Source organism: Falco naumanni, chromosome 5 (genome assembly GCF_017639655.2).
Source record: "Falco naumanni isolate bFalNau1 chromosome 5, bFalNau1.pat, whole genome shotgun sequence".
NCBI lineage: Eukaryota > Metazoa > Chordata > Aves > Falconiformes > Falconidae > Falco > Falco naumanni.
This window is the reverse complement of record NC_054058.1, coordinates 35,989,003-36,013,135: the sequence shown is the minus strand read 5'-3', so window position 1 is coordinate 36,013,135 and position 24,133 is coordinate 35,989,003. Positions and strand designations below refer to the sequence as shown.

Genomic DNA, 24,133 nt, shown 5'->3' with positions numbered 1-24,133 from the left:
TCTTCTATTTCAAAATGTGTTTAAATTATACGCACCTACAGACAAGTCCATCTTACTGCCCGGAATGTCCTCAGTTTGACTCTGGAAAAAAAATAATAAATAATTCAGTTCTGACTTACATGAAATGCTAAGGAATATTTCTGAAAGCAGTCCTTGATGGCTAAAGGTGGAATGAAGGACAGACAGGCTTGTGCCAATGGAAGTTTTATTTTCAACTAAAATAAAAACAAAAGGATTCCAGATCTCACCCTAGATACACCTCACCTTGACCCCCTAATGCTGTGTGTGGCGTTTACCCCTATGAAACCAGACACATGAAGATGTGACAGACAGAGATGGATAGACAGCTGCTCTGTGAAATAAACCTCTGTCCTCATGTTCCAGTGGTCAAGAGATGAAACACTGAAAATAGAGGCCAAAATGATAGCTCATCCTCATGACCTGTCAAGTCATCAAATCTCAAAACATGCTGCCAAGTTATTCTTTAGTTGGCAGTCTGGGACAGGGTGTTCCCATAGCTTTCAGAAGCACCTATGGACTAGAAGACTGAATTTGAGCTTGAGAGCCAACAGACATTACAAACTAACCCTAGTCATGTCAGTGACTGTGCAGCCTCAGAGAATCTCTGCATTATTATCTTTCACTAGCCTGCATTACATACTATTGCTGCTTCACAGGGTGACAGTTGGCACAATATTCAGCAAAATATTGTACAAATGAGGATGTCAGTTCTTAAAAAAATTTTATATGTAACTATTTTTAAGGTACTTACCTGCAGATCTGTCTTTTCTCTCCAGGATGTGCCATTTATATATTCATTTTACCAATCAATCTTTAAGTACCAATTAATAGTGAGTTCTTTTTGTTCTAAAAAAACCCTGCTGCACAGTATTTAAAATATAAATAGCCAAGACAGACACAGGACTGTAAATCTCCTTTTCTGATAGGCAGCTGAGATTCAGAATTAATAGCTTTGGACTAATCATGGGTGTCTGACACTACAGCCAGGGGCTGAGGCCTCTACCTTGAGTGCTCTAAACAGCACGTTATAAAAATCAGGAAAAAACCCAACAAAAACCCCAAAACCTATTACCTGAAAGGAAATTGCAATCTCAGAACAACAACTGTCATAAAGTCAATGTAGATTCTGGTTTTTTTCCGGAGAGGCCAGTCTAACGAGCAAGAAAGTGCTAAATACCCAGCTATTAAAGGTATTGTTACCAATATGCCAGCATAGTAAATGCAGGTGATTAGTTATACATTGTGAAACAGCTGATCTTTTGACTTATTTAAAGCTTACTGCTTTCTTACAAAGTTAGATTTTATATTTTTTAAAGAAATTACTTACTAGCAAGCCCATATTTGAAAACTGTTTGGATAAAGGGTTCATCCACGAATCACTATTTCCTCCTTTTAATGCGCACTGAAGAGGGAAAAAAAGACAAGAATATTTTTAAGCGACCTCTTAACTTCTGTTTTATCCTTGAGATGCACCAGTGTCAAATGAAAGTCCTGGATATCAGATAGATTAATCTTCTGAACAAATTAAGTTTTTGCGTGGTTGAAAGCATTTACCAAATATTCTCTCTCATAAAACTGTTCATTATTAGGTATGCCAAACTGGATGGACACTTGCTGTTCATCACAGCTTCAGCTTCTTTTTGGAATCTGGAAAGCTTTGTGAATGTTATTTGGTTTTTTCCCCCTCTGTTACAGTTTAATACATTCCTTAATTCACCAAATACAGAAGTAGATTTCTTCCTTGTCTCCCTTTAGTATGGTTTCCCTTACATGGGCACTGGGCTGACCTGGCTCTCCATTTGGCCTTACTGTAATTTACAGGGGACCAAAACCAAAACTGAACACAGTTCAACAGAAAGGAAAGTTTTCTTGACAGCTGCTTTGATGGTTAAAATAAAACGAGCTTTAAGTAAGAAGAAAGTTATTCCTTGCAAAACCGTATCACAACAGTATTTCCACATCCTAGGAAGCTGCCACTCGTCTTTTGTGTTTGCCCTACTTACTGGATTAAAAGTAGACAAAACATAGTCCTTCTAATATTAGTACAGTACCAAGTGTTACTGTACTAGAGATCTTTAACTCAAACAAGCCTGAGAAAGCAATTTAACTCCTGCTCCTGTTTGAGGCCGAAGGTCAATAACAACAAACACTGAGTCAGACCTCAATCCAACAGTCAGTAGAAATAAAAAGTGCATGTGCCAAAGGGACTGTGGAATCCAAACTTCAGCAGGCTACGGAAGAACAACAGCAGCTTAACACAGAAAGATGTGTCAACAAGAGCACTAGTGGCCTTGGGATACTTACTGCTCAGTTTCATTTAGTAATGGCTCTGCAGCTTACATACCAAAAGAATTTGACACTTACTGGCAGATTTATTAGTCACAACAAGTATAATACATTAAAACAAATTCAGAAACCTCACATTTTTTACAGTGTTGTAACAGGCACCTTTCTAGCTGAATTCTGTAATACCTTTTCAGAAGAAGAATTATTATAATACTCTAATGTATCAGTCACACCGCTTTCAGACAACACAGTAACTGTGAATAATTCAAGCATTTTTACCTTCATTTGTGTTTTCTTTCCTCCTTGCCCCCAGCTTGTTGAGTTGTGGGAGGAACTGCTTCCCTGAGAGCCTGCTGTGTTCCAGACTCCTCCCTCCTCCTCCTCTTCCCAGCTGGAATGACGCGTTCCTGTCACTGGCCCATCACTCTCTCCCCAGCCATCTTGCATAGATTTAGAACCTTTGGGGGGTGTGTGGAAAGAAAAGCTCAAAAGCAGTCTACAATACCATGGCAGCTGGTGCAATTCCAAAGCCCAAGAGATTCGGTGCCATGTTAGCATGTCATGTGTCGCAACTATTTTAAAGCAATGTCAAATCCTTAAAAGATCTAATAACCATAGGGACCTTTTCTGTTACACAAATACAGCTGCATTTGGATTTCTTTAAAAGCCAACCCATTATCTTCTAGCGTAAATGGAAAACTTCAAAGGCATTTAAAACCAAGTCTGCTGAAGACGCTGGTTCAGGTGGCTTATCGGTTATTTCCTCTCTTCCTTCAAAACCTTAACACTTCCCTTGCACTAAACTTTCACAAATTTACAGAAACAAATTTTTAAGGAACCACAACGAAGTAGAATCTGAAGGACAGGACATGTACACCATGTACATGTACAGGAAGTACAGGTACATGTAACACCAGAAGTAGTTTAATGTGAAAAAAACACAACCCTCTACTTCAATCTCTGTTCTTAACTAAAAAAAAAACTTATTAGCAGTGCTATTTAAGTACAGACTGCAACTATTTCATCATATCAGTTCAGGCTAAGGATTTTTCCCTCTTGGCTTCTTTCCTTGCTGATACTCTCTAGCACTTTCAGGCCACATAGAATTCCTAACCTCTACTGACAAGGCAAGAGCCCAAATCCTCATCCTGTCCACTGTCCAACTGTTCTCCTTCCTGCTGCAACTCTTCATTCTGCATACTTACTCCCTGAGCATTTATCTCCTTTTAAAAATTTTTCATCATCAACTTTTTTGTAACCAATCCTTCAGTTGTCTGGGGTTTGACTGTGGAAATCAGGGATAAGGATATTAACACACATAGCAGAAAATCTGAATATAGAAGTCAGGAACTGTAATTAGTCCATCAAGGGGAACTCTACCTTGATCCTGCCAAAAATAAGCACAGCAGCATTTCATAGCAGTTTAAGAGCTACCTGAAAATCCATCGTAAATAACAACTCAGATACTTCACAGGAAACATGACTTTCAAGTATATTCACATACCAAAATTGAGGGCTGCTGAGGAAACATACTGGTCCAAGCGTAAAAATCTACTTCTTGACCCTTTAATAATGCTACTTACACAGAAAAAGGCTACGTTTACAGACGACAACTGCAGAGTCAAGAACTTAATCTGGAAATGTCATATATGGGGTAGTCCCTGCAGCTTTAATTTATTTCCGTACATGGTGTTTAAATATAGTACTATGATCCTGTTGTTTTTAACTACATGACCATAGATTATTTTTCTGCATTGACAGCTCTCAGGTCTGAGATTCCTGAACTTGAACCTAGACAGTGGTGTAAAGATTACACGATTACGTGTCTGTAGGATTCCTGCTTCATTTTCTGCATTTGTTGTGTGAGGAAGCACAGACAGCTATAATAAGCAAAGGAAAATTTCAGGATAAAAACAAAATGATGTTACAGAAAACTGAATTTATTCCTACTTCTGCCAGAGAGTAAAACTATGTAAGTCCATATATATTTTTTTTTAGATAGGTGGGTAATGATCTATGCTTCCTTCCTTTGTCTCCAAATTTATTTTCTTTTGCAACTTTTGCTAGTCTGCTTCCTGTCCTTACCTTCAACCATAAATTATGCCTTTGCAGGCTTTTTCTTCTTTCAATTTATCCAAGACATTAAATATCTCCCCTTACTCCACTGTATAACGTAGCTTTCCTCTTCATTCCTTCTGGGTGCCAATCAGAAAGGAGTTGAGAGCAGTCACAGAACACTGGCAAATTAAGATCTCAGCTCTTAACACCGGTGACCTACTACACCCCAAACGGCAACAGTTGTCATGGAGAAACTCCCCTATATTTTGCTCCTATTGAGCTGGGGATGGCTTGCATACAAAGGAGTACACATACGCTGCAGCTCTTTGGTTACATCACACACGCAAACCAGTTAGGAGAAGCAGGTGACCATGCAGAGTCTTTAAAGACTATCTTAACTATTAACAAATCCATAGAATTTGCAATGGATCACTGGCATTACAGAGGCTCTTATATTGGTCATATATCAAGGTGGCTTTTTTACAGAGGAAAGAAGAGTGCCAACTTTGTGTGGCATGTGCAGAAAACACTATAGCCATCCCTGAAAGGGTGCTATAATATTAACGCTAAGGAAGCAATGCTTTTTTCCAAGTTTTATTTCATAAATGGCAGAACTATTTAATTGGGGTGAGAGGAAGGGATAATGACCCAACAGCATCCAATCTGTACAGAACATTTCACTCTGAACCACTACATGTTGCAAAAGCAACTTGTAACTGGAAACAGTTTTACAGTGGGCATCATCAGTCAAGTTCAGTAATAGTCATATATTATCCCTAATTTCCACTGCAAACTCCATATCCAAATATTATTGGCTTTGGCTGTAACATTGCTATGTTGTAACAGCAGGTGATTGCTTTTGTTTGTTATATTTTCCTTACATCTGCAGGAATAACTTCCAACAAAATAAAACTACTAATACAGCAAAACTTTAACTTCAAAGTAAATTTTTAAAAGATTTCAACATCTCCTTCACAAAGAACTCATCTGTAGGCAGGTAACATCCAGAACATAGCCACCTGTTCAGGTTCAATCACAAATGAATTTCTTAAGAGTTACTATTTTCTACACTCATACAATAAATAAAAAAAATAATAATAAAAATAAATAAAAAGTAATCCATTCAAAGGCAAGTAGCGTTACCAAACCATAGATTACCAAGTGATGGCCTCCACAGTGAAATCTGTCTGTACTGTGCATTCCTTTTTCTGATATGATCAGGAAAACTCATTTATCATGTAACAAATTCATATGCTAAGTAACAAGTGGGCAGCCAGAGAAGAGATTTTGAAGAAGAGACACTTCCTCACTCAGATACTCTAATGTTTCAACACTTCCACAAATCAGAGCTGCCCATTTAATTGCTTAACTAAGAAATTTTTGATTACCTGAAAAGACAAAGGTCCAGTAATTTTTAAGCACTTAATCAGTCAGCCATCAAAATCTTAAATGATATTCAACATTGCTTCTAGGCCTCAGACAACAATTCCTCCACAGGTGACCTATATCAAAAGGCCAAATGCTACAAATCTCCAGGGCCATTGCAAAGAAACTGTATCTGGCCTATACTCACTGGATTTCATGGCATTCGGGGCGTTGGAAGGTGCATTCCCCCAGCCTGTTGTCGATGCTCCCGTATCATCTACTTCACCCCACCCGGGACTGGTTTCATTTGGCTCACCCCAGGCGGACGTACCATTATCTGGAGCAGGTGGAGTGCTTTTGCTCCAGACTGCACAAAAGAGAAAGAGTTTTCGTTACAGACCATTTAGATAATGAACTATTTACTGCAGTGCAGCACCACATCATTAATCTACTGCTTCTTTCTTTCTGTTGTGGACTTTAGATTCTCAGTCGCATGGGTACAACAGAATTCACAACTGTTCACATCAAACTTAGATTGGGCACTGATTTCCAGGGATGAAAAGGAAGAGAATGCTATGATGAGTAATATTCTTCTCCCAGGTTAAACCCCACATCTAATGCTGTCCTCCTGCCTGGTAAACTTTTGTGACTAAAAGCACAAGATTAACTCATGTTTTTCATATATGGAAGAATAAGGACATAATAAGTACATATTAAAACAGAACAGTATTCTTTAAAGCATGTTTGAGTCACAGAAGAGACTACATAAGATGGTGTCTTAATATATTTTCAGGCAATGGAACTTTTTCTTGTCCTTATTTCAAATAAAAAAAATATTTTGCTAAGTATTCTTTACAATACAGTAGAGCCAAACTGAGCTAAAAACCTAAATCACAGATTCGCTCCATTTCAAGTGTTAACCGAGTGTTTCAGAGCAAAAAGTTTTTGTACGAATTTCTCTCAGTTTCTCTAATAATTAAATATTAAGATTTAGCCTGGAGAAAACGAGGCTCAGGAGAGACCTTATTGCTCTCTACAGCTACTTGAAGAGGTTGTAGTGAGGTGGGTGTCAGTCTTCTCCCAAGTAAAAAGCGATAGGACAAGAGGAAACAGTCTCAAACTGTGCTAGTGCCAGGGTGGGGGTTAGACTGGATATTAGGAAAAATTTCTTCACCAAAATGGTTTTCAAGAATTGGAACAGGCTGCCCAGGGAAGTACTTGAGTCACCATCCCTGGAGGTATTTAAAAGATGTGTAGATGCGGTGCTTCGGGATGTGGTTTAGTGGTGGACTTGGCAGTGCTAGGTTGGACTCTATAATCTTAAAGGGTTTTTTCCAACCTAAATCTTTCTATGATTCAGTAATTCAAACTGTTCTTCAGAGCTTAGATTGAATATGCAGATTTGTCAACCAACAAACATTTTCTTTTACTGGCAAGCCAGTATTCAGATGACACGTTACTGAGGCACAACAAGCAGAGGACTGACTGATTCAAATTTTATAAACACTTTAATACAGAACCAAGTATTCAAATAAGAAATTTGTTTTCTTTATGGAATAAAACTATTAGGAATTGGAGGCTACACAAGCCTCTTTCATGCGTTAAGGTTACATTCATATAGAGGAGCTTGCTAAAGAAAGGAACAAGACTACTACCTGATGCTTGTGATTTGCTAGTCATTGGAGTAGGCAGGCTCTGCTCCCGTGGGGCCTGTCCTCCTTGTGAGTTCTTGTCCCACAGGTTCACATTCTTGTAGTTATAACTGCTAGGATCTCCCCACGCTGAAGTGCCATCATCAATATCCATTTTTCGACTGATTGACTGTGGAGAAGGTTCTTCCCAGCCACTAGGCTCCTCCTCTTTGGGGGCAGCTGGCTGTGGTCCACTGTTCCAGTTTGGGTTTGGAGGTCGCCCATTACTTGGAGTTTGGGGCGGGGGAACCCAGGAACCAGAAGTCTCCTGCTGTTGCTGTTGGTGCTGCTGCTGCTGCTGCTTGTTCCAGGAGTTGGGCTGTCGACCCGTCTCATTCCATGTTGAAGTTCTTTTACAATCATCCCATCCTCCCTTTGAAGCAGCGCTTGTATTTGCACCATTACCCCAAGTTCCAATCTCATTTTGCCCACCTTCACCCCAACCAGACACTGGCTTGTTTCCTGCACTTTCCCAGTTGTTGTTTTTTGTTTGGTCAGCTTCCTCTCCCCAACCGTTTTTTCCAGAAGACCATCCTTGATTAGGCTGCCGTCCACCCCACCCCTGATCCTTACTAGAGTTATCATTCCAAGATGATGATGATTTTTCCTCTGGTCTTCCTCCTCCCCAGTTAGAAGAATTAGGATTCTTATAGTCATTCCATCCTCCAGTATTTTTGGGATCCTTCCACTCTGTTGGGGTTGAGAGCTCACCCCATCCAGACTTGATTTGATTGCTTTGGCTGGGTACATCGCCCCAGCCCCCTGAGTTCTTTGTCTGTGTGGCAGAGCTCTCCCACCCCTCAGTTCCTTTATCAGACTTCCCCTCAGGCCGTGGCATCTCTTCAATATCCCACACGGTATCTTGCTTAATTTGAGTTTGGCCCCAGCCAGTGTTTGAAAGCACTCGGGGGTCCAAATCAGTCCTGCTTAGCAAAGTCTGCAAGACTGCCTGACAGTCAGGATGCGTAGGCCTGTATGATCGGCGTCCAGAATTGTGACTGTCACTACTTCCTGCTTTGTGGTTGCTTCCAGTGCTTTGACCTCCAACCTCACTTCCCGCAGAGCTGGAAGATCTTCCCCAACAGGGAGCCTGGGAATTGCCTTGGTTTTCAGGAAGAGGGTGGCCTTTTTGATTGTCCCATGCTCCAGTGCTAGAATTTGGTTGGTTTGGACCACTCCATTCTCCAATCTTCAGTTCATCAGTCCCAGACAGCTGTTTCCATTCTCCCTGAGAGACCCCAGATGTTAATTTGTTCCCTTCACCCCATTTGCTTTCATTTGCATGCTGAGGGCCAAAGTTCCAAGACCCACCACCCGTAGACCGGTTATTGTTATCCCAAGAATCACTTCTTGACCCATTAGGTTTCTGAACAGAAGCTCCTTTCCAGGAGTCCTCTCTATCTTTTCCATTGTTCCCATGGTTTCCAGAATTGCTCTGTCCGGAGACTGTGTCAGTTCCAGAAGACCCCCTAGCTGTACCCCAAGATCCAACACTCCCAGTCTTTCTTTCTCCAGTGCTTTGTGAAGGGGTGTCAGTGCTCCTGGAAGGGTTCCCCAAGCCCATTTCAAAGGGCATTCCCTTATTCTCCATAGGGTTTGGTGAACTTAAGTTCAAGGAGTTAGTGTTTCCATTTTTTGGTCCATCAGTGTTATGAATTTGAGCCTGTTCTCTGCCAGAGACAAAGTTAACACCCGCATTTTCCATCTTTGACTGCTGTTCCCTAGAGGTCTGACCTACTGTGCTAATCTGTGCATTGGAGCTACCACTATCAGATTCCAAAGTCCCTTTCCTAGAATTGCCCTCTTGAACCAGTGCTGGCCAAGCAGATGGGTTGCTATTTGGGTTAAAGTTGCTGAAGCCAGAACCGGGACCAATTCTATCTTGTCCACTCAAGTTCCTCCAATTACCTAGTCCATTGTTACTCTCGGCAGCAGGGTTGGAAGATTGAACAGATTTAGCCTTGGGATCAGATTTCCAGGCCCCAAGATTACATTCGTTTCCAGCGCTTCCAGACTGGCACTGGCTTCCTTTTCCTTTGTTACTAGTGGTGCTTCCTGGCAGAGCATTCTTCTCCAAGCCAGGATTCGAGGCACTGTTGTTATCGGTGGTGTTTTCGGAAGAAGACTCAGCATCTTTGCTGGCAATACAAGGCCACTCTTCCATGTCAGACCCGTCTACAATCACCTTGTCCCAGATGTGAGTTGGGTTGGCGTTGGTGCCGCTGTTGGAGGAGGCTCCAGGACCCCAAGTGGAATTTGCATAATTTGAAGCAGCAGCACCTCCAATTGCTGAATCTAAGAAAACAAAAACAAAACAAAAAAACAAAAACAAAACCAAACACCCACACCCAAAAAGACCATTAATAAGCAATATTATTTACAAGCACTGAACATCACATTCTTGACACCACTGATACTGTTTCCATTAATAAGAACCCTTCCCTCAAATGTGTAACAAAGCTGCTTTCAAAGAACATCAGGCTGGAAAACACCACTGAAAATACAGATAAAAAATTTCTTTCAACAAACTACCCCCAATCATTTTGTGGGCATCTGAATTCACTGTTGATTTACTAGTTCTGCTAACAGCCCAGCTGTAAGTTCAACACAGTAATTACAACCCAGTTAATGAATATTACTGATACTGGTTGTAGATTTTTCAAATATACATTTAAAATCATACTATATATAGAACAAGAACATGTATGTGCACACATTCATATGCATGTGTGTGTGTACACAGTCAGCTGCTGGTCTGCTACTCAACCGACTCAAAGCAACTACAATTTATTACAAATCAAAAGATAAAAAGATGGAAGACAAAAAGCATCTGACAAATATATAAAGCTGAAGAGTTGATTCTTCAGCTTTAAATGTGCTTTTCAAGTTGATTCTGCTACTAGTAATTTCTTTCAACCCTTCGCGAAACAAAGTTATTTCTGTAAGTTACTGTACATCGAAAGAGTCCACCAAAGCTACACAGATTACCATTTCTAGGTAGCAACATGCAAGCTGCACTCATTATGTTATTACCCCACATTTGTGTCACTGCCATTTTACCCTACAAAACCACACACTGGTTTCCACATAGCTAAGCTGATCTCTGTTACTGAATGAAGGTTAGTAAGCAACCTCTCTTCTCCTTCTTTCTCTTACCAGATCTACCTACTTCAAGTTCCCAAAGTTTCACCTCTCATTTGTGACAGTTCTGATTGCAGTTAAGCCCTTTAAGTCAACTGTTTTCACTGACTCAACACAAAACTGCCTACTTTTTGGTGGGTTATTTTTTGCTGGCTTAGCACATTGTACAGGGTAGCCTGCAAGTTCAATGAGCTTTGGAATCACTACAAGGAAATGAGCAGCATGAATGACAACGAATAGGGCCCCTTTCTTCCACCTGTGGTGAACTATTATTATGTCCCATGGAGCATGACTTCACATGGACATGGTATCTGTCTATAGTTTTAAAGCAAACAAATTTACACAGTGCCACATTGGATGAAGCCTATGTCAGCCAGTGCTGGCAGCATCACGTCTGCATATATGCAGGCATGTTATCATCATTAGTTTAAAACATCACCCAAGATTCCCTTGCAATCCACTTAATCACTCCGATCCTCCACATCTTCCAGTAGTACTTCAGTGTTGTTCTCTGTATAGGGTTCCACTCACTTTTCTACATATTTTTAATACCAAAGGGACCCTAAATAGCCCTCATCACAAGTTCCCAGTGATGAACAAAGTTATTTCCGTAAGTTACTGTACATTGAAAGAGTCCAAAGCTGCACAAATTACCATTTCTATGTAGGAACATGCAAGTTCCCTTCTATAAAACCATGTACTGAACCCTAACAGACTAATCTTATTGAATTACCTCACCCAACCAGTTTAACTTATTTTGCAGAACATAAAGATCATAGTAACATTTGCACCAGTATTCATACCTGACTATATATTGTTACTGCCAATGTGGCTCATATGACAGCTTCCACAAAAATAAGGCAGAATGACCCTAAAAAGCATGGGTACTTTTTTCCCCTCCTAAATTATAAATTCAAAAATTATGACCACAGTTTCTGGCTGCTAATACTTTTAATAGAAGATGAACAGATCAGCTTTCAGTTCCAGTCTCAGGCTTTTAGTTAATTAGATTAACCATCGAACATCCCACTGAATCCCACTTCACTGAGGGCCACCACTAAAGATCAAGACTTCACAGCAAGGTTAGAATGCTCTTGTAAGCTTTGAATACTGATGAACAAAGGTTTGTCTCCATCCAATAACCCCTAGCCACCAAGATCCAGAAGACCAGGCAGTTCCCATGCATATTCTGTTCCTTCTGTTGCCTCAACCTCAAGTGCAAACGTAACAACAGCAAGGAAGTGTGACTCTCCACTGATATTTGTATCTGGCTATCTTTTCAGTATACCAAGTAACCCTTTTTTTTCTCCCCAGTTTAAAAACTTTCCGATTAGACTGATCACAGGAATAGCTTAAGGAGGACAGTCAAAGACAAGTTTGAAAGATTGCAAGGTTGCTGTCTTTTGAACTGAGCAGTAATTCAGCAAATGAACGGTGCATCGGCAGCTATGCACCTAGCAAGATCTTCACACAGGTGATTTTAAAAGAGCATTTCACATTTCATTTCTGTGAAGACATTCTAAAAGTACTACGACTAGGACACCTGCTAACATAACATAGTAGGGCACAAATTGATGGGCTGTTTTACCAAACCAGCCTCCTCTTGCTATATTTGACAGTGGCAACAAAATTTTCACAATTTATGGTTTCAAGATAATGGGTAAGGGCTCTTGATTCTTTAACAGACTCTTCCTTAATAACAAACACATTGACAATAAACAAGTTTCTCATCTGACTAAAATGATAAAAGTTATTAGCAAATGACTACTTTTAAGGATGAAAGTATTGAAAATGGAGCCCTGAAATGAAGATGCAGTTTTGCTGTGAGAGCCGGTGAGAAGGTATTATATATAACTTGAAAGACTTTCACCAATAGAATTTAAGCTTTGTTTTCCAAAATTGGTGTCACACATCCTGAATATCATTGGTATTGGAAGAATTATATACAACACCCTCCACCCCGGCCCCCTGTACTACCACAAGAAAATAGTAAAATTTGGTGTCATCTTCCAGAGAAGTAGTGTTGCAGTCTTACAGAAACATTTAAATTCTGGTAGAAAAAGATCCACAAAAAGAAGGATTATGTAATGGCTTTTTGTATTAAGGCCTCAGCAACATCACCTGCAGCTATCTGGCAAATCTAACGATCCAAGGTAGTAGATAAGCTGCATTATTTTCCCCTCTGGGAACCTGCTTTTGTTTTCATGCGTGATGAATTAATCACAGTATCAGTGTGTAAGTGCCTGACAGCATTGGGCCCAATCTGAAATTCAATTTGTCAACAGCCAGGATCTCAGATGGGATTAATGATGTGCAAGACAGATAGCAACACCCTACTTCCATAAGCACTTTGATGAAGCACCCCAAGCAACAGCCCTGGCCTTTGTTTTGTCTACCTGCTCATTCCCACTCCTCTGGCACATCTACTCTCACTTGCCAGCACATATTCACTGAGCTGAGCTGGTAAATCACCGGACTGAAATTATCTTTAAAAAACCACCTGGGTTAATTTTAATCCAAGTCAGCTCCCCAGCCCCGTTAACTGTGTCATGGTGCAGAAATTTGGATGGGGTGAGAGAGATTTGAAGGACCCATATCTTTCTTGGCAACACTTCTGACTCACATCAAGATAAAGCAACTAACCATTAGCACAAAAAGTTGCCACTATCAATAAAATACAACCATAAAACATCTTAGTTGTCGATGCACCATCAAACTAAATGCGAAAATGAGAATTCATAGAATTTCAGTCCCAGAAAAACAAATACTGGGTGTCAAATTCATTACACAGAACTTAAAAGCCTTTAAAGTACTTCAAAGTAGTCCTCATATAGTACACATCCAAGAGAGAAAAAAAGTCCTATTAATGAGAAAATTTGAAAACTTTTAGAACACTTCACTACCCTGAAGGTTCCTCTGCCAGTCTACTACAATCACAATGAAGGCATACCAATGTTGACATAATACTAGGATTTTGTATGTAGCCGCAAGACTTTGGGTGGATTCCCCCCCCCCCCACCCGCCCATGTTTCGGGTGTTTTATTAAAATCAGCCTTCTCCAAGAGATCCATTTTTAAACTGATTAGCTAGAACTTTGCTACTGTAGTTTGAAATTCACCCCCCTCCTTATTAAATTGGGAACATCAAAGACAACAAGATAAATAATCTGTCGAACTGGGATTTGCTACAAAGGAAATCAAGTACTGAAACCAGAAAACAAATGGAATTACTCATTTTCCTAGAATCCTCTTTATTAAAAGACAGCCATCCCATCTTGCTTACTTGCTTCTCGAGTTCCAAGTCACCTCTGGTTTCTTTTCTGAACCACAGAGAATCCTAAAAAGTTTATGCTTTCCGAGACTGTGGTAAAAAAACCTCATCCATTAATTGGGCATGGTTTTCGAAGGCAAACTCAGACATAATGGTATCCTTATTTTCTTCTTTTGACTTTAAAGAAGAAGTAATAAATGCTTGAAACACCCTTATTACTAGAACTGAAGTTGCCCTTGACTTCTCAGATCACCTAAATTTTTCTTTAAAAGGCAGGTGTCTTGAGTGGAATTTTGTTTGGTCTACTATTGTAACTTAACAAGGAAATATTACAGTTACTTCAATTCCTCAAGGGTCTAAACAATTCAGGAGCAGTAATAATTTCCCCATGCTCATAAAACAGTTAATCTTAAAAATCAAATTATCTTCCAGAAAATTAAAAACAGGACAGCCTCCATTTTTTATAAAAACTCTTATCTAAGGAGAAAAACAAGATTACTACTAAAAAAAGTCAGGAGCAAGAGGACCATCTATTTCATCCAGATGAGAAGTGACCAACACCTGCCATTTGCAGACCTGATACCTACATGTCTGTTTTACCAGATTATACAAAAAATGACAGGATAGGGAATTCACATAATCCAAGAAACCTAAAAAGCTATTAAGAACTACTCAATGACAACCATAAAATGCTGTTTATCCATGCACTCTGTTCACCTTGTTGCAGACTAAAAAGCATTACAGAATCTGATTCAAACCACCCAAAACATATTTTTTTAAAAAATTAACCCTCTTTCTTGTTCCATCTAGCAGTAAAAATTGCACCCACTGCTAACAGCAAAAGAAAAGTCTATATGCTAAAATAGTTTAAGTAAGCTCTCAAAAAGCAATCTGAAGAGTTTTGTTATGATACGCTTATGCACAATTCTAGCGATCCCTCTTCTGCCATGCACACACACATTTATTTATTATTATTATTACTATTACTACTTGCCTGTTGCAGTCCCACTGTCGCTCTGCAGCAGTGCTCCTGTCACTGGTTGTGCGTTGTTTGGGTTTGCTCCTGGTGCTGTTGGGGTAGGAGGCCCTGCTCCACCCCCAAGGAGCATACAGGATGGCGGAGGAGGCTGCCCACGTTTCAGTAACACTTTGTGGTCCTGCTGGCAACGGAATCGCGGCGGCACCTCCCGAGGCATGTAGCGGGCGGCGCTTGGCGGTTGTCCGTTCGGCACTGCCACCCTTTTGGCATTGTTGCCACCATTGACTGGTGGCGATGGAGAGTTGCCAATTGGGCTGGCAGCCACTGGTTGGCTTAAACTTGGTTTCGTCACTTCGGGCACTGAAAAACAGGTAGAACGAAAATCAGAAATTCTTCCACTTAAACCTGTGTTAACTAGGTTAACAACTTACTGTGACTCTTTCCTTTCATAATTTCATTCTCTGTGATACTGTGCAACTTCAACCTTATCGAAGAACAATTGAAATAAAGAAGCAGGAATAAGCAGTAGTGGCAAACCTCTCGCTTCTGTGTGCAACTCCGTACACCAGGATGAAACTCTACCCTCAGCAAGTATTTTGCTCTAAGCCCCAAATTTCTTGCAAACTTAAAGTTGGCAAAGAATACCACCCCAGGCAATGAGTCGTTTCAAAGTAAGAGCAGTCAAATATAACTGCTTTTCATGCAACTCTTGTTCCCTGGTCTTCCAAGTGTTTTTTGGATTGTTATGCATCATCTTTATGGGAGATCTGAAATCAGACCCCACGTTTTCATCTGTTTACTAGGCTACATGGCTACTGCCAAAACAAACAAAACCAGGGGAAAACACCACATTCGCTTGGACTCAAGAGTTAACAGATCTGAGCTTTCTGTATTGCTCTGAAATAGGGAGGTACTAGTTGACTCTCACCCAGAAGGCAGTCCTACATACAACGTTTGTATTGGGCCTGCCTTAAGTTTCCCAGCTGGTCACCACCAAGGTAGTTCATTGTTGTAGGTGCCCCTACAAGCAAGCACAAGCTGCTTCTGAGGGGTATTATACATTGAAAAAAAGGAAAACCACAAAAATATCCTTGAAGAACTAACACCATCGCAGAATTTGCTTAAGAGACTCTAGACTTGTGACCCCTTACTCACACTCTCCCTGTACTTTTTTTTAAAACAAAGCAAAAGAAATTCCTAGTCAGGCACCTAGAAGGTGTAATTGCTACGACATCAAACTTCAAAGGCAAGGAGAATTTAATACATCTACTCCAGCGTTTGTTGAAGATTGATATAAGAAAGGAATGTCCATAAATCCCTCCCCAGCAAAGTGAGCAGAACCAGTAAAACTTTTCCCCTTACAAATGGGAAATAAAAAGAAGCGAGTCTCTCTTTGGTGAGACAATGGTACCACATTTTATTTTGGTAAGGGTTTTCTGATTTCCTTATATAGGCTTCATTGCCCAAAACCCAAAAAAAGAAGGTATTGTTAGCTGTAAAATCAAGTTACTCTTAGTTCTCTTTTGTCAATAATAGCAATTTCCCCGCACAGTTTTTAGAAAACTGGTGCACAAATCAAGATTAAGTATATTTTTAGATCAGCTAAATAAGCTTAACTTTCAAAATGCTGGCTCATCAGTACTGCCTTATCTGTTGGACTTTCACATGCCTGAACTTCTCTAAGTTTCTGAAAACAAGTCATTTTTACTCATTTTGGTACCTCACCAAAAGCAGTACTTTCCCCCGTCTTCCATTTTGTTTATATAGGCGGTTTCAGCTTTTGGTTACTTGTTTAAAACCTCTGCAAAACTCAAAACCAAAATTATTTCAGCTAACCTATTTTAGCCACAATCCTCATTCCCTGTTCAAGTATTTTGATGTTGACAACATGGGTAATTTTTAGGTTCTCCATTTTAATCACCTCAACTTTTATTTCTTCTGAATACACATCTTCAAGTATTTCATTTTGACTCATAATTCCCCTTCCTTTTCCAACAGTTCTGATCATGCTCCAAGTCTTGGCTGAAGTCAACGAAAAATACCCTCTAGGATGAAAGATTCTTACCTTTGGTTTTTTGATCTGTGACCTGCAAATTAAGAGCAAGAATGTAAATAAAGTTTTAAGAACCTCAAAACACACACTGAACAGGCCGAGCTAAATCATAACCTTAATTTACTAGCACAAGAACAGTATTTGTCATTGCATGAAAATAATCAGCTGATGAACTACAAGTCTAAACAGTATTCCTAGTCATATATAATGTTTTCAAAAATACTACAGCTCCTCTAATACCTCTGCCTGATGCAAAGTTTCTTGGCAGAAGCAGTAGTTATTTCACTCATGATTTTGAGTATTCACCCCATCCTCATTTGAAACACGGACTTCCAAAGCACAAATGAACATGTGCGATAGCACTACAGTTCTTTCAGATTTTGGAGGGGAAGTTTACAGTTAAAGTATAACAAAAACTTCATTTTGTGAGAGTATCCTTAGCACATACTGTTGGGGTTATCAATGGAATTCCCACAGCAGTAACCAGAGGTGAGAACAGCGGTCTGTCTCTCTGCCATCTTCCCATTTCACCTGTCCTATGACATCTCTTCCAGGAGAAGAAATTCTAAACCTTACTGGATTCATTGCCACAATTACAAAAAGTACCAGCAATACCTATAAAGCACCAGATTTCAGAATCTCTTGAATGCAATAAGAAGTTGATTACTGAAGTGAGCCATTGTGCTGGCCAGCATACTCCATATGTGGCTTTGCTGTACTTCTACATTCTTTCTGCACAGTAGATTTCAAGCTACCGTAGAGAAAAACATACCACTGGTATACTCTCTGGAATCATGTGTATTGTAGTATGTTTTGAACCTGTCGATCATGAGTTTCACTACACAATAATGGAAAAACCCTAAAGATCATCATGTGTCAGGGTCTATGACACCTATTCTTTAAAGAAATTGCTGAACTAGTCCATAATTCTGGAAAGCACACTGTGGCAGTGTACAATAATGGAAGCACAAGTAAAAAGCAGTTTATTGTTTAAACCAAGCCAGAACTCCTTTGTATGGTAAAGAACAAAAAGACAAACTGCACTGAATTGCTATGGCATCATTTACTTTGCAAAGATAAACACTGCAATATGCAAAGCAGAACATTAACTATAATACAAATCCTGAAGCATCATAACCTCACAGAATTACATACTAAAAAGTCTCCAAGACAATAAAAATGCACCTGAACCAAAACTGCATCTGTACCAAGACACAAATTTTCACTTTACTTAAGAAAAATACATCTTCCTTAACACAGTGAATTCTGTTAAGCACTTGAGTGACTCTCATGCTCCAGTACTAAAGGAAAAGGAAGAGGCGGGGAGAAATACTCATTATTTGTTTTTCTGATTTTTGTCATCTAGAATACACAAGCTGAGAAAATGTGACAGTGTCTCTGATCTACAGCTGTCATCTCTCTGTGGACAACCTATAAGCATCAGCAGGGCAGGAGGAGCTATAATGAATGGTGAGGTGCAATCGAACTGAGCCTTCTGACAAGCTACCAGACAGTCCCTGGGACACCAGCCACAGGAATTTAGTCTGTGAATTTGCTTGCATAACCTCTGTTGAAGTGATGTTTTTAAATTTATTTTTTAAGTTCCAGAAGATCCAGACAGAAACAATTGTTTCATGCTATATAAACACTATTTGAGAAAGGTACCCCCAAATCATTACTGCTTATTTGGTGAACACCACCACAGTCACCAAGAAAACACACACACACACACACACCCAACTCATTCTCTCTCTCTCATGTTCTGCCCATTCGGTTGCCTACTTTGCTATTCATAGGTATCACAAAGTATTACTGTTAAGTTTGGTCTCTAGATTAACTTATTTAGTGTTTACCCTTCCGAAGATTTTGGCAAAATATCATACCATTCCATCATACTGAATAACTTAGTAGGTGAGGGACCACACAGGAAAGCTGGCAAATGTCCTTTGTATTCAAAGTACCAATTCCTCAGTAAACACTGTTATCAAGACAATCGGTACAACCTTCTCAAGTTTCTCTTGTATCATTGAATATCAGCATATAATTCTCAAGCCACTAGCCTTATTTACCAGGGTCTGCTCCTCCTGGTTCCTCCATATACTCCAACATTAAACAACAGCAATACTGAGGGAAAAAGACACTGAAGAAATATTATTCTGTAGCTACTGAGTGTTACGGTATTATTGGGAATGTATGAGCCAAATGTCTGGATAAAGACAACAGAAATAACACTAGTTTATCTGCTCCTCAATTAAACTGTTAAGACTCAAATTGGTGAAAAAGCAAGATTTAAAAAGACCATGGATAAGCCAAAATTTAACTGAAATCAGTGCTGGCTGTTCTCAGCAGAAACTTACAGAGTAACATCTGATCTTTCATAGTATCTGTTGTTATTGAAGCAACTGAAAAACAGGGACTACTGAAAGGAATTACCGCCTTTGCTCTCATTTTCACATAATCAGTGAGGTTGGAAGAGACAGCCTCTGGAAATCTAGTCCACAGTTCCCAACCCTGTTCCCCACCCACCCCCAGGAGTCTCCCCAGCTCAAAGCAAAGTCATCAAAACCAGATTGCACAGGGCCACATCCAATTAGTTTTTCAGCATCTCCAAAGATGAAGGCACCACAATCCCTCAAGGACACCTGTTCCAGTGGTTGCTTCCCAGTCACACACATGCATTAAAAAAGTCTTTTTATGATTAACTGGAATTTCCTGTATTTCAATTCATACACAATACCTTGTGCCTTGTCACTGGGTGCCACTGAGAAGAGCCTGCCTCCATATTCTTGACCCCCCTCCCATGAGGTATTTATACACATAGATTGATAAGATCCCCCAAGCCTTCTCTTCTCCAGGCTGAAGAGTCCTAGCTTTCTCTGCCTCTCCTCATTTGTCAGATGCTCCAGTCTCTTAATCATCTATAGGGATCTTTTGTTGGACCCAATCCAGGATGGTTACATCTGTCTTGTACTGGCAAGCCCAGAACTAGACAGAAAGAATTTTACCACTAAAAAATATAGATAACGCTGCAAGAGACTCAAGTTCATATGTCAAGTTAACTCCTAGAATATCTAATAGATTTTCAGCAAAACAGAGAGCTTCAATACACCAAGTGTTCAAACCCATTTTCTGAGCAAAAACTATTTTCAGTGACTTATCAAGTCTCCATGGCTCAAACTCAAACTGATACACTTCAACAGAAGTGCTATTAGCTACAGAAAATGCAAAACCCAAGTGTTACTTAACAAAAAAATAAAAGGAACCCTCAGCAGTAAATATCTCACATAAACTTCCTTAAGGACTTACCAAAAACCCCCAAACAAGTATCTTCTTATTTTAAAATATATTTAATCAATTTTCCTGCAAGAACTGAAAAAGCCTGGCGTTTCTGTCTTCAAACACCTCAAAACAGCACGAGTTTCACAGATCAAGAGAGCTCATATTCAGTAACTTAAGTTTAATTCTTTCTATCAAAAAAATGATTTTAGTTCACGTGACACACTAAGCAGAAAAAATGTCCAAGTTAAACGCTTAAGTTCCAGGAGAATTATACAAAAAATAGTCTTTAATGAAGCATCACTAAACAATAGCGTTTTTAAGCTAAAATACAAACAATTTAGCATCTTGCCACCCCCAATACTATTTATGCTCCAGCTGGATAAAGAATTTAGGTATCAAAACCTACCTTCTGAGCAGATTCCTTCTTTTTCTTATCCTCTTTCTTCCTTTTCTTGTCTTCCATTAACTGTTCTTCCCTTTCTTGCTCCTTCTCTCTGCCAAAACACGAAAACAACAGTATGAGAACATAGCTGTGTAAGAACAGCCACATGTACTGTATCACTCTTCCCACCAAGAAATGAAGTCAAGATACCAGATTCTTATCACCATATTTCATTTGCTTTTGAGGGTTTCAGTGTAACTGAGATAATCAGTGTGCCCACAATCACGTCACTTGCTGTATAAGGAAAAGTCCTTTATTCCGATGAGGCCTCTTATGGCAGTACCCTATATAAATTGACTACATCCCCGATATTAGAAAATAAATCTTCAAGACATTTTGGCTGAAGTACCCTTTTAATTGGGTTGTGCTATTACTTAATGAACAGTCTCATGAATCTTTCATATGGTAAGAAAACGGGAAGTTGTAATTTAATATAAGATGGTTTGGTCTGATACAACATTTGTCTTCACAAGGGAAAGAGATTATTCTATTGCCTGTAGCTATGTCACTTGTAAGAGACTAGAAGTGTCATATCAAATCAAAACCATCATTTATTATACAAATCACGGATTTAATTTCTAGCCTATTGTACCCACCCACAGAATTTTTGTGATGAAACTTGTAATATAAATTACTTTCCAGGGAATCTATTTTTTCCACAAGAAAATTCTTTCAAAAAAGGAAGAAAGATATGTGCAGCTGCTATTGTTGTCAAGCTATCATCTTGTTGCTATGTTTCATATCAAATATGAAAGTACCAGAGAATGGTTAATCTACTGCATATATGCTATTGGCTGAGCTGTTTCTATGGTGAATCACATTTTTGTTAACCAGTTCTCTCCACCTCCTTAAAAGTAAATTTAAGACCAAGTTTTCAGCTCACTTGGAATAATTTATTTTTATAGGGCAAGGTTAAGACAAAGACAATTAACGTAAAAAGATGACCTGACATATGAGGGGCAGGATCAGAGACCAAATATATGTGTACTTTAGAAGCGCAAACTAGCAAGTATAACCTGTGATCTTTCAGAACAAGATTTTATAAAAATCAGAGCAGTTTTATAAACAAAACTGGAGTTTATAATAGTACCAAACTATTTATTGTATTTATGCAGAAGCCAAAGTTCTTTCTTGACCACTGTTTAAAAAGCTCAGAGTTGAGTTGGCTTTGCTGTTTTATCTCTCAGACCTTCCCTTCCATTGCATTTATATAGTATAGGTAACACTTTTGTTTGCATTTTCTCTAGATACTGCCAAGCCAGCGTACAAAGACACTTACATTAACTAATCAATTCCTACAAAAATATTTTGAGATGTTATGGGTTAATAGCTTCCTGATTGAGGACTTCAAAGAACTCTAAGGAGAAAATGTTCTATGGACAGTAATTAAATGTCTTCCTGGTTTCCTAAAGTTAGGCTCTCCTTCATGGACAGAGAAAATGAATAAAGGCAAGATGAGTCCTTAGTAACAACATCCTGAGGTTATTACCAAATACAATTCATACGTAACAGCAAATTCAGTCTGCATTTAAAAAAGTTTAAGGCAAGCATTCCACATGATATGGAACAGTGTTTTATGCACTCTGTCTGGTGTTGCTTAAAGCCAGGTCAGTTCTTGTTCTCTTCTGTTCTCTACAAAACGTCAAAGCACACTTTCCAACCCTAAACTCTGTCACGAAAAAGCCCTGCAGGTTTTTCAGTTTTGCTGACAGTACAAGATGTGAAGCACTGGGGAGGTTAGTATACTTTGCACTGACTGTCATGGCACTGAGACAAAATTTTCCATTTCCTTTAAGCCACAGATTGTAGGCAATATGAAAAACGTCTCCAGTGACACCCTCATCTTTCAAAGTTACTATAACCTCAAATTAGGCTTACTACTTTTGCTACTGTCAAACTATGTGTGCTTTTTGGGCTGTAATACCAGTTACAAGTATACTATTTTCAAAAAAACTTTACTGCAGCAAAGTTTAAGCGCCATCTTAAAAGAGTTGCTGAAAAAGGGTAGGATCAAAATACAAAAATGACTTCCAGTAACTGCCTGGCACACAGGCAGCCTTCTTAAAAGCACCTTCCTTAGTTTTGTGAGCAGTAGGAGCAGGGAATGGAAAAAACATGAGAGAAAGGTCATATTCACAAAGCTGAAGTCTTACGATGACATGTAGCACTAATAATAAAAGCAGCCAAGGATAGAAGATCCATAGCCTGTAAGACACCTAGCTGTGGCCATCTGTCTTTGTGGTAAGTTCAGGGCAGGGAGATTGCTACTGCTGCTGCCTTGTTTTCAGACATATACGGGCAAATCTGTGGTACTAAGGCTGCTGAGAAGCCCTTTGTTTTAGATGACTACCTCCCCTCCTTCTGGCCTTTTAGTAGAGATGTGCATTTAATATTCTACTGGGCACATCAACAACTGCACTATAGCAATAATCAATACTTAGTAATTTAGGCTTCAATTCATGGAAGTACACACCTAAGTTTTACTGAGGTGGAAGGCATCTATCTGAACACTTGGGCTGCACCACATGTACAAGACCACGAAGTCTGTGACAAAGTGCAACTGAAACCTCACAAACATGTAGGAAGTATGAAGTTAACACTCTTCAAGTGACAGAGCAAGAATTGATGCTATAGACATGCTAACATAGTACCACTGTGTTGAAAGTTCACTGAGTAAGGAGTAGAAACAGCTTATTGCCCTTGTGGATATCACAGCTGCCATCTTCCCACTTCCACTCTTTGATGCATTTCACTAATATTTGAAGTTTTATCATCAATGGTTTCTCTTTTTCAGTTCTATGTAAGAAGCCAGCTGAACACACACTTAACTTGTGTATTAAGTGTTCTGATAAATTTAACATAAACAAAGCTTTTAAATATCTCAACTCATTCAGAAGACATTGCTGCTTATTAACCTTCTCTCGCTAGCTAAAAGATAATCCTTCCTGGCCTGGTCAAGAAAACCGGGGGGGTCCATCATGTACATTCCAGCAACCAGCTCCTTATACTGACAAGTTCAACATGGGGAGAAAAATCCATCAACTCCAAACGAGTGAATTTAGAGTAATACAATGGGGTGTGGTTCCGGTTTTTGTTACCGGTACGCAGTAATGGGAACACAGACACACCACAACCCTGAAGAGGAAGTTTGCTAAACACCCATCAGCAGCCAGCTTTTTACTCTAGCTTGCTTCAAGAAACCATGTATTGATTTTAAAAATACGACCTAATTGCACTTTATTTCCCACAAAATCTTAGAATCAAGATTATTGGAAAGTATTTAAAAAGTGTATTACAGACTTTAATTCCAAGTATTTAAAGTAAGGCACATTAACAGCTTACAAATTAAGGTAAGTTATAGGTTGTGCATTACTTATAAAAAACCAAACCCAAACAAACGCAGTAGCTATGATGCAGTGCACTCAATACCTTATCTAAGTTTTTATAAAAACCTCTTCTGGCTAAGACAAAAGCAATGATTTCAGAGAAAAAGAAGGTTCTTCAGCTAGTTAACTAGAAAAGTAACATAAAATACTTGTGAAGCCTAT

At 39.3% G+C, this 24,133-nt stretch overlaps 1 protein-coding gene across 7 annotated transcripts in view; it reads right to left on the bottom strand.

The window, feature by feature from the left end:
- The window catches only part of TNRC6B (trinucleotide repeat containing adaptor 6B), a 60,262-nt gene extending 39,554 nt beyond the window's left edge, over window positions 1–20,708 (bottom strand). For all 7 annotated transcript variants that reach the window (XM_040595781.1, XM_040595782.1, XM_040595784.1 and 4 more), the window contains exons 1-8: window positions 20,550–20,708; window positions 16,877–16,898; window positions 14,827–15,171; window positions 7,386–9,716; window positions 5,939–6,097; window positions 2,587–2,765; window positions 1,349–1,423; window positions 36–81 (exon numbers count right to left, since the gene is read on the bottom strand). In XM_040595781.1, coding sequence (XP_040451715.1) covers window positions 36–81; window positions 1,349–1,423; window positions 2,587–2,765; window positions 5,939–6,097; window positions 7,386–9,716; window positions 14,827–15,171; window positions 16,877–16,898; window positions 20,550–20,693 — 3,301 coding nt within the window. In that variant the 5' untranslated portion in view covers window positions 20,694–20,708. The remainder of the gene's footprint in view (window positions 1–35; window positions 82–1,348; window positions 1,424–2,586; window positions 2,766–5,938; window positions 6,098–7,385; window positions 9,717–14,826; window positions 15,172–16,876; window positions 16,899–20,549) is intronic.
- Window positions 20,709–24,133: the final 3,425 nt, after the last annotated feature.